Source organism: Dermacentor albipictus, chromosome 8 (genome assembly GCF_038994185.2).
Source record: "Dermacentor albipictus isolate Rhodes 1998 colony chromosome 8, USDA_Dalb.pri_finalv2, whole genome shotgun sequence".
In the NCBI taxonomy this organism is placed as follows: domain Eukaryota; kingdom Metazoa; phylum Arthropoda; class Arachnida; order Ixodida; family Ixodidae; genus Dermacentor; species Dermacentor albipictus.
The window spans coordinates 56,025,545-56,037,321 of NC_091828.1; the positions used below are offsets into that span (position 1 = coordinate 56,025,545).

At 43.4% G+C, this 11,777-nt stretch overlaps 1 protein-coding gene across 1 annotated transcript in view; it reads left to right on the forward strand.

The window, feature by feature from the left end:
- LOC135921741 (ribosome biogenesis regulatory protein homolog) overlaps nucleotides 1–11,465 on the forward strand; it is a 43,262-nt gene extending 31,797 nt beyond the window's left edge. The window contains exon 12 of the mRNA XM_065456041.2: nucleotides 11,300–11,465. Coding sequence (XP_065312113.1) covers nucleotides 11,300–11,441 — 142 coding nt within the window. The 3' untranslated portion in view covers nucleotides 11,442–11,465. The remainder of the gene's footprint in view (nucleotides 1–11,299) is intronic.
- Nucleotides 11,466–11,777: the final 312 nt, after the last annotated feature.

Genomic DNA, 11,777 nt, shown 5'->3' on the forward strand with positions numbered 1-11,777 from the left:
GCGCGTGCACTTGTACACTTAGATCGAAGTCCGGGTCATTTTTGGTGACCAGATTCCTAGCGACATGACATGGCACCATGGAGTACTTGCACATATGCTCCCCGTCGTGTTTCATTCTGTGAGCACTATACCTTATTTTGGCTAATAAAAAATAAGGGCAAACACTTTCTGATTCGCCCTCATATAAATACGTCATTGCTCCTTCTGTTCAGTGATCTTCTTGCATATTGAGGCAGTAGCTCGACGTTCACTGCAAGATGCAGAGAGCACTGTAGGCACAGGCTGCTGAGCCCTTCTCAATTTCAGGAATGCTCCATTCTTGGGACCTCACAAACATTTTCTCTTTCTTCTGCATGCAAAAAGTGGTTCTTTTTGTCTTCGCTAGCTCAGGCTTCTCCCTGCGGTCACTCCAAACTGCTGCACTGTGGCAGTTTCGGCAGCATAATTTGCTCCCCGTTTACTGCCTCCGTGGAGCTGCCATTCTGCAGCTCAGCAGTGGGGAAACGGGACGGTGGTCGGTGTGGTATGTGGTATGAAGGCTTCTGCGAATGTTTCGGCACTGTGGGGCAATCGCATCGTGGTTTCGGTTTTGAGCTTCCATTGCAACGCCCAACAACGATGGCAATAAGTGCCCTTGTCATCATCTGAGACATGTTTTTTGCTACCGCGCATCACAATTATTATTTTCCCAATTGGCTGGTTGGCATCAGACCTCATCTGTGTATCGTGATGAAGCCAGGAGATTCAAGGCCAGCATGCAGGCTGTGCTATTGCTTATGCATTGTACTGAGTCAGAACCAAACTGCTGTTTACCATGTCAGCTGCAGAAGAAACTGTGGTTGCTATCGACGCCGCTATCAGAAATGGTGCCTATGCAGTCTGAAGGCACGTGTACAACACACACTGAGTTAAAACGTTAACGACTGTTTGGTTGCAAACGAAACCACAATCGGCATTGTCATGGATGGTGACTAGGCAGTTCTGAAAGCCACGCTGCCAACGCGCTCACCAAGTCAAAATGAAATTACTGTTAGGCACAACTGCTGCAGGTGAAACCATGATCACAGTGCAGGTCTAAATTCATGCACACGACACAGTGTCATGCGTAGCATGAAATGCAAGAATAGAGGCTATGAAGACAAATAAACATAAAGTGTTTCGGTGTTCTTGTCGTTTTCCACTGATGACTAGCGATGCCGACTTTGCTGCTTCGTTTCAGTTGAACACTAGCGCCTTTCCTTCTCTTCTATATCGTAGATTTGCGGCGCTCTGTGCTTGCTGCGGTCCAAGGGTGGGCCAAATCAGTAGTTGTAAGGTCAAATATGTCTCAATTAACGGGATAATAAGAGTCTGATGCTATTCAATAATGCTTACACTTGCCGAGACCATAGGACGAGTCTGAATTATCCGATTTATTATTATTTATTATTATTATTATTTTCAATACTGCCAGTCCCATCAGGGACCATAGCAGGTGGACATACAGAAATGAAAGACATGGTAATACACGTGCACATACAAATTGCGTGTCAATAAGCCAAACAAGGAACGTAAAGGAACAAGGTAAGAATACATAAAAGAAACAAATATAGATAACACATTTCTAGGAGACATGCGCAGCAATACAGATAATACATCGCAAAAAAAACAGCAAACGGGAACAAAAATAACAGTAAACACCCTCACGATAATCAGCATGACTTACAAGAATTACAAAGCATATTATGTGAATGAGACTGCGTTACTGATTACTAGATGTGGATTCTAACCGTGATGCGAACTGAGATAATGAGTCTGCAGAAATGACTGACGGATCGAGGCGATTCCATTCCCTTATCACGAGGGGCAGTGGCGTAGCCAGAAATTTTGTTCGGGGGGGGCTACGCCACTGGCCCAACATATCAACATATATATATATATATATATATATATATATATATATATATATATATATATATATATATATATATATATATATATGTAGCTGCTCGTTGCAGCTCAGCCTCCTCCTTAAAAGGAAGCCTTAGCTCGTGTGCTCCTATTTAAGTACATGTAGAAGGGGAATTCGTTTTTCCTGCAACCACTTCACCAAATTTGAGGAGGTTTGCTGCATTTAAAAGAAAACGTTTAATTCTAGTGACTACTGGCTTGGAATTTTTAATTTAGGTGGTCAATTATTTATTAAAAATTGGACAAAATTGAAACTTTTCAGAAAGCGAAACTATCAAGTTTATAACTCTGTGACTCAACAATGAAAAAATGATATCACAATTCTGTGAATTGCATCTAATAGTACATCTACAGCTGACAAAATAGGTATGTTACACATGAATATCAAAAAAATTTAGTATTGTGGAAATACGGCTTTTGCAGAACCCTTGTACACTACGTAACCAATTCACGTAAGATACAAATTCACACAGCAAAGTTGTCCGCTTTGACTGTTATAATAAATGCCGTTTACAGAACCACAATATCTGTTCTTCATGCATAGCTATTAGTTTGTAAATGTCGTGCTTCTATTTTTTCAAACTTTTGAATTTTCCAAAATATTTTAAACTAAATTCGGGCCCTGAGTCGAAGTTCTGTTTCCAACAGACACTAGGATTTAACTTTCTCTCTCAAATATAACCAATTTCAATAAAATCGATTAGCAGGATTATCTCAGAAAAGCGTTTCTGCGTTTTACAAGTATTTGAATAGGCCGCGTCGGATTGGGCCCGAGCTAAAGCTTCCTCTTAAGCAATTTATCGAGGGATCAAATACATGAATAATAACTGCATTGTCATGGCCAAAGATGCTGCAAACGAATTCTTGAAAGCTACGCGCTGTAAATACAAGTAAAATATGTATTTTTTCATAAAATATTATACTCTTATGTGCCAAAAATTGTGCCCAGCATAACTGACATCAATGCTTCCATGTTTTTTGTCTATTTATTAAGTAAAGAAAATATCACACGAACTTTAGAACTGTATCAGTTCGATACCAGGAAAGCAGTGCATGCCGCTGATATGAAAAATTAAAAGGCAATGAACTGAACAAGTTGAGGACAAATATGTTAATGAAACTTTGTCATTCAAGAACCGTGCTTACATTCTTATATATATGCAATGGCCAGCGAAAAATCTCAATGACGCTGTCGTTTGTTCCAATGTATTACGCAGGAGTAGCTGTCGCTGTCCCTTGTCGTGTATCGTAAGTAATTGCACCGAAGTTATAGTCGCGACAGACAGCACGTATAAAAAGCAGGAGTTCTGCAAGATATATGATGGCAAGTCAAATGAATGAGCCAAGAACGGGGTACTTTATTTAAAAGTAGTCTTCAAGAGAATTTAGACATTTGTCCTATTGACTAACGAGTTGCGTGATTCCCGTCTTATAAAACTCCTTGGGTTGCTGCTTCAAAAAGTCTGTATCTGGCTCCCATGAGCTGTTTTTTCGGTTGCCCCAAAATGTAGAAGTCGCGAGGTGACAGGTCTGAGCTGTATGGCGGATGTTGCAGCGTTTCCCACTTGAACTTTGCCAGTTTTGCATTAACCACATAAGCGACGTGGGGACATGAATTGTCGTGGAACAAGATGACCCCATTCGTCAATTTTCAAGGTTGTTCGTTCTTGATTGCGACACGCTTCCGTTCTGGCGTTTCACAATATTGGAAACAATTGATAGCCTCAAAAGATTTAGCAAATTCTATCAGTAATGGACCCTGTCGATCGAAAAAAAAAGTCAACCACACCTTTCCAGCGGAAATGATGGCCTTTCAGTTCTTTGGGCGTGGTAAATTCGAATGTTTCCACTGTAAGCTTTGCCGTCGTGTTTCAGGCTCGTAGTAGTGGCACCAAGGTTCGTCCCCGATCACAGTTGCAAACAAGAAGTCGTCATGCTCATTGTGATACCCGATCAGATGAGTCAAGGCAGCGCGAAACCTCTCCGTCTTTTCGCGATGGATAAAAATCTTGGGGATCCATTGCGCACCAAATAGCCGATAACCGAGAAGCTCATGAATTATGGCGTGAACCGAACCGTGACTGATGTTCAGACGGTCTGCCAGTTCATCGATGCTTATCCTCCGCTCTTGTTTCAGCAGCTCATGAACCTTTGAAATTGTGTGGGGGGTGATTGCACGATGGTTTTGGCCCGGTCTTGGAATGTCTTTGCAACGTCCTTTGAACCGTTTGCTCCAACGCTTCACAGTGGTCAATGAAATGCAGTGTTCAACGTACACGGCAGTCATAGGTGATTAATTTATGTTTTGGAAACACCTTCAGCTGTCAAAAACTTCGCGACACCGAGCTGTTCAACTTTTGAAGTGTCCATTATGTGACACAACCATATTCAACCAAGTGTATGAGAGCATTAAAGAACGTTTATCTTCACACCTGCGTGTCACTTTTGTAAATGAGACATGCCGTTCTCCTGCGCGCATGCCTCGCAGATAATGAACCGAACCATTAGTGCGCGGTTAGGGTAGGGTCACTTTCATTTGACTCGCCCTCGTACATTAGAAATGCAAAGATACAATGGGATATGCAAATGCGAAAACACGGCTTGATAAAGGACAAAAAAGTGTCACTGGAAACAAAGTTCACTGCATGTATACAAAAAACCTCGCAACAAGATATTTAAGTATACGTATAAGTCTCCAATGCGTATATGTATGTAAGAAGAAGTAACTGTATATAATGCGTCAAACAAGGCAAATAAACATCTTGCACAATTATAGATTCACAGAATCCTATATTCCGCCCCCATTCCATTCACTCCCCCCGATGTATTGCGCGCGACGGAAGGCGGCGCGCTTGCTCCCCGCTTTTCTCCTATTCGCACACAAGACTGAGCCACCATCGTCGCCTCACACATTCCACCTCCCCTCCTACGCTTTCACTCGCACATACAGCACGCAGCGCGTGGTCACGATGTTATCACCCTTGGACTTTATACGAAACATGAGGGCGATGACAGGAACGCGCCTGGAGTGTCCATATAATTGCTTTCGCAATAATATAATAAACGTATCCGGCAACTGAAGCGTCCCGTTGCCCATTACTTTCCGCAAAAGAAGTATCAAAACCGAACTTTCACAGGTGACAATTCGCTGCGCCGCAACAATGTATTTTTTTTCTGTGAGGCGGAGGCACCAAAATGAAAAAAGAACGCATAGGAAAGCATGTCGGCCAGAATCTAATGCCTACTTCGGTCACCTAATGGGGCTACGGAAGGAATACCGAAGAAAATATTAGACGCTTGGTCTACGGAGAACCATACGCATACTGCTCAGTATCCTACAGCGGCGAAACAAGACTTTCCGGAAAGGTTCCGCTCAAGGAATGCGGTGCAATCCTTCGAGTCCCCACAGTGGTGGCGGCGAGTGACCATTGTTTTTTTTCTCGTCTGCTAGCCAGAAAGGGTCCAAAACCCTGTCCGGTGAAAATCCACTCGGCCAGAGCAAACCGAACGCGCACCGAAGTGCACCGCACGGTGGTTGGGGCCATACGAGAAAAACGTATGCGCTCTGGCTGGCTCTGACAGCCCGCGGGTAGGGTAGCGAGAACAAAAAAAAAATTGAAGAGGCTCAATGTGTCCTCGTGAATAAAAGTCAAAGTAGAAAAAATAAATAAGAACGTATTTACTTTGGCTGGCTTTAGTGTTTTGACATGGATGTTCTGGCGTAGGTTAAAAAAAATGTTGATTTTTTTTATGTGACATGATGGCACAAATGAACCACCCCAACGCTTCGCCTCATTGGACCTCGCTGCCTGCTTTGTCAACTCGTCTGCTAGTGTGTTGATTTGGCTTGTGTCGTTGTATGTTCCGATGTAAGACTTTAGAAAAGTCAATAGACCTTTGGCGTCAAATGTTTATAACAACATTAAACCCACAAAGTTCCGCAATTGAAAATCTAAAGCACAACTTTGGAAATGTCAATGCACCTTTCACATCAAGAGCTTATGAGACTTATACCCATAAAGTTTCGCAATTGATATCCATGCGCTCCATAGATTCCGTGGCCTCAGTGAGATGCCGCGGCGAGCCCGCTCACCATCAAAGCGCCCTTGAAACTTTGTGCTCGGATGGGACTGCTTGGCGTTATGTGACTCCCGGTGTATGGGCGTTGCCACGAAATCCAGCCCGAGTTTGCAATCTTCGTGGTTAAATGTCTTTTGGAGCGTCAAAAAGACATTCTAGACAAAATCCAGAGGGATTTCCGGCGCCGGGGGTCTCTTTGGTCGGCGGTGCATGGACAGCACGAAAACATTTCGTGGGGGGCTGAAGCCCCATAAGCCCCCCCCCTGGCTACGCCCCTGACGAGGGGGAAATAAGAGTACATGAATGTGTCATTATGGCATGAATATTCTGTTAAAGCGTGTGCATGTTTATGTCTCGATGATCGTGACTGCGAAAAACATATGTATTTTGTTAGGTCAATCTTATAATAATTGTGAATCAAGTTAAATAAAAATTTTAGCCGTGCTTGTTTCGCCCTTGATGAGAGCGTCCCTAAACCCGATATAGCCGCAAGGTTAGTGGGTGAATCTGTACGCTTATACTTGTTGTGAATAAACCGGAACGCTTTTCGCTGTACTTTTTCCAGTTTCGTTATGTTAGTTACTGAGTGGGGAAACCAAACTGTGTTAGCGTACTCCAAAAGCGGTCTAACGAAAGTAGTATACGCGAGAAGCTTAGTCGACGTTGGTGCAAGGTGGAGACATCTTCGGAGATAAAATAGCTTGCGTAATGCCTTCGAGGTCACGTTGGCAATGTGCGCGTCCCATCTCAGGTCAGAAGTTAGAGTGATGCCTAAGTATTTATACTAGTGAACTTTCGTTAGCATTGTGCCGTTAATAAAGTATGGAAAGTCGTAAGGTTGTTTTTTTCTTGTTACCGTCATGCAAACTGATTTAGTTGTGTTTATCGTCATTTGCCATTTTTTGCACCATTCATTTAGCTGGTCTAGTGAGTTGCTAAGCGAAACATGATCTTCGTAGGTGTTAATTGTTTGGTAGAGGATGCAGTCATCAGCAAACAGTTTGATGTTACAGTCAATATTTCTGGTTATGTCGTTAATGAAAATTAAAAATAACAGTGGCCCCAACACGGATCCTTGGGGGACGCCTGATGTGACAGGCACTGTCGCAGATTCCACATGCTGAAATAGTACGAATTGTGTCCGGTTTGTTAAGAAATCTGTTACCCAGTCTAAAATTTCCCCATCCCCAATAAAACCTCGCAATTTTGTTAATAATTTACTGTGACATACGCGATCAAATGCTTTGGAAAGGTCTAATAATATTATATCAGTCTGGCTACAGTTATTGATGTTAAATGCGAGGTCATGCACAACTTCCGTAAGCTGCGTGACGGTTGACAATCCATGGCGGAATCCGTGCTGGTGTGGCGTTAATAAGTTGTGAGTGTCAAGAAAGTTTGTTAGGTGTTTAAGGATGATATGCTCGAGCATCTTGCAGGCGGTGCTAGTAAGAGATATTGGTCGATAATTAGAGGGCAATGAGGTGTCTCCTGTTTTGTGTATTGGGATGATTTTAGCATTTTTCCAGTCATCGGGTAAGGATGATTGTGATAGGGATTTTCGAAATATGAGGCCCAAGTATCGGCTGCACCACTCTGCGTATCTCTTTAGAAAATGGTTTGGAATTTCATCTGGCCCGCATGATTTTTTAGGGTCAAGGGTGAGCAACATGTTAAGGATACCCGCGTCAGATATGATTAAAGGATCGATGCTCGATGTTGAACTGCTACTCAAGTCTGAGAGGTTACCGTCATCTTTTGTGAAGTTCGAGTGAAAATAGTTATTGTACGCATTAGCGTTGTTAGTTTTTTCCTCAGGAGACAAGTCCGATAGCGTGTCTTTAGTAGGGCGGAAGTGGTTCCAGAATCGCTGAGGGCTGTTTGTCAGAAAGTTAGGCAGCGTTACATGAAAATAATGTTCCTTAGCTTCTTTGGCTGTCTGTCGAAAATGTTCTACTGCGCATGCTAGTTTGCTAGTTTTGGATGGGCATGATCCATGATTTTTAATAGAGTTACGTATCCTTTTTACATGACGTTTTGCGTGGATGACTTCCCGAGTTATCCATGGGCTTGTTCTTTGTGGCCGCTTGTTTTTTAACGGCACATAGTTAGTTACACAGTGGCAGACCATATTCTTAAAATGAAGCCAGGCTGTGTTCACATCGACTGACGGGTCGGAGGTTATTTCAGTGAAGGCTTGAAATTCGTGCGCAAGGTGGGTTAGTATGCTGGCGTCATCCGCCTTCTCGAAGTTGGTTACTATAGACGTACTACAACGCGTTCTTATCGAGCAGTCCAGAGGCAACAAGCATAGCGGTATGTTGTGATCTGAAATGCCTTCAATAATTTCTGTCTGTGGTTGGTGCCCAGAAAAATGATCACTGATTAGTATAAGGTCAAGGATATTGTTTGCTGAACCTTGCTTACGCGTCGGTTCTAGGATTATTTGGTGAAGGTTAAATGATAACATTAGGTCAAACAGAATTTTTGAAGCAGATGATGTGTGATGCATAGTTACCCAGTCTACGTCTGGAAGGTTAAAGTCTCCCATAAGGATAATTCTACAGTTGTTAGCATATCGGTGCAGAAACTCATGAATGGCAGAAATGCTCTCATCACCCGAAGACGGGCTTCTATAGAAGCAACCCACACAAATAGTAGTGTTGTTACAAAGAATCTTGCAAAACACGCTTTCAGCACCTGATACATCTGGCAATAAAACAAATGGAAGGTTTTTCTTCATCAGAAGAGCCACGCCACCCCCACGGGAACCCCGATCTTTTCGAATGACTGAATAATTCGGTGGAATGATTTCATGGTTGGAAACATCCGGTAAAAGCCACGTTTCCGTAACGGCGACTATATCAGGTTCGCGATCAGTTAACAGGTTTTCGAAAGATTCTATTTTGTTTAGTAAGCTTCTTGCGTTCACATTTACGATTGTTAGTTGTCTTATCGAGCTCTTCTCCGCGTCATTGGCGGGCCGTTTGTTTTGCTTGAATCCGCTTCGTTTTTTTTAAGGGGTACTTTGTCATTAGTTTCGTCGTCCCAAACAAAGGCGCGACTGTTAATGTATAGTTTGTCGAAGGCGAGGGAGACTTTGTCGTGTTTGTCGCGATTTTCTTTGGCACTGTTCCACAGTTTCTTTCTAATGTCGCGTATTTTAGGAGAAAAATCTTCCCCAATGGCAAATTTTGAGCCTTTAAGTTTAAAACCTTTTTTCAATATTGCCGATTTGTCGCTGGAATTTAGAAGTTTAAAAATTACCGGCCTAGTCTTTTTCGCTTGCGGTCTGCCTAACCGGTGTATGCGTTCTATCGTAACTGGGTCCAACTCTAGGATATCTTGTACGATATCTCTGTTAACTATCTGCTCAAGACAGTCGCTCGTTTCTTCTTCCGATTCTGGTATGCCATAAACTATCAAGTTAGCTCTCCTGCTTCTGTTCTCAAGGTCATCAATTTTTTGTTCCATTGTTTCTATTACGCGACTCATGCGGGAAATCTCGGTCTGACAAGATTGTAGTTTGCTTTCTAGAAGTGCTATAGCATCTAATTTGGTCTCTATATCTGCAAGACGTTCTTCCTTTATTTCTTTGATATCAGCAGCAATTTCCTTCAGTTGCTTAACGATGTCCTTTAGTTCAGGGCCGGGGTTCGTTTCGACGTCTCCTGATAACAGTAGCAACTTAAACAGAAATACAGCCACATCAAACACCCCGTGACAAAGCTGCGGGCACGGCAGCACTACCAAAAAACGGTCGCTAGAGCTGAAGCATTTTCCAAAAGACCTTCTCACCTGCACAACGAAGATGAGAGGATTAGTGCACCGCATGCTAGTAGTGCCGCCGTGCCCACTGCCGATGTAGTGCCCGTGCGGGATATATATGGTCCACTCCTGTGGTGGCGCTCGTAGCGGCTTATGCGCCGAACAGTCTGCGCACGTTGCCGTCCCAAGGTGACTTGGACGATGATAGTCTGATGACGTCAGCGTATCCCACACGTGGACGGGCGCTTCATTCACCGGTGGGGAGACAAAGGTTATCCCGGGATCCTGGATGCTGCTCTTGGCGCCATGAAAACACAGACCAAGGGCGAGCTGCACAACGAAGATGAGAGGATTAGTGCACCGCATGCTAGTAGTGCCGCCGTGCCCACTGCCGATGTAGTGCCCGTGCGGGATATATATGGTCCACTCCTGTGGTGGCGCTCGTAGCGGCTTATGCGCCGAACAGTCTGCGCACGTTGCCGTCCCAAGGTGACTTGGACGATGATAGTCTGATGACGTCAGCGTATCCCACACGTGGACGGGCGCTTCATTCACCGGTGGGGAGACAAAGGTTATCCCGGGATCCTGGATGCTGCTCTCGGCGCCATGAAAACACAGACCAAGGGCGAGCTGCACAACGAAGATGAGAGGATTAGTGCACCGCATGCTAGTAGTGCCGCCGTGCCCACTCAAATTGCAAATTAACTGGGGTCAAATTGATGAGGTTTTACTTTAATAGCACTATTAGCTCACTACTGTAGCTGCGTGTGTAAAAGCACTTACTTCCAACATTTGGCATGACTACGGTAAACCACGACTGAGAGAGAAAAAAAGAAGACATATTTAATAACATTTGAGGACACAGTATAACGCTGTCCTCTTCATTCATATTCTTGAATGCTAGCACCTGAAACATACAAGAAATTCTAATTTTAGGATGGATGTACAGGCAGCTGCTTGAGAGGAGGGGATGTTCAACGTAAAGGAGTACTGATAGAAAATTTTTATCCAGTTTTTACTGTTTTTTAGATTGCCGTCGACCCAATAATTACACTATGGGGCCTCAACTCCCCGATAGTGCAACAAATAATTATGTCACCTTATAGTGCGACCAGTTCAAAACATGTGCCTAGCCTAGCGCAGCTTTGGACATGAAAAAGGAGACTCATTGCAGCTGGAATTTGTTGTGGCAGTCTTGTGGTACCAGATATCAGTGAGATTTACACACACTCTATGGCCTTTCTGTCAAAATCCGAGTCCATAGCACTCGATGGGATGAGGAGACAGCATGTTTTGCAGCATTCCTGAGACTTTCTACCATAATTATAGAGGATGCAGCATTGCATAAAAATCAAAGAGAAAAAAAATGCAGGTCAGAAAAATTTTGTGTCAGTATTCCTTTAAGCCTGCATAACGTACTTATGCAGGTCAGGTACCAGTAGCACTCTTTGGCTAATGATATATGCTTTCTAATATTTGACATTCTTGTTCATCCCTGCAGGGTTTCCGAAAACCCCAGACGACGGAAAGCAGGCAAGAAACACCATGGCAAGGAGAAGTCCTCGAAGAAGAAAGGTGGCCTCAACCACAAGGGCAGGAATCGACCGCAAAATGCAAAGCACAAGAAGGGAAGGAAGAAGTAATAAATCAAGTTTTTGTCAGACAAATGAATGTGGGAGCAGCTTCGTTGAGTTGTTGACTATTTGCTTCACCTGATAGATACATTAAAACATTGGCACAGGCTGCAGCACAGTACTCTCAACATCTCTTTTCTGCATAGGATGAAGTTCCTCTGGGTGTTTGCTTAAAGTGAACATAGGTAGTTAGGCAGGTTCACACTAATGCTGCTGAACATTGAGCCCTACAGGCAAACCTTGCCCAACAAGTAGTATAGACACCAAATTTTTACGCCATTATAATTAAACCTTGTTACAACAAAAGTTGCACTCTTTGTAGAAATAGCTTTGCTATGAGTACAT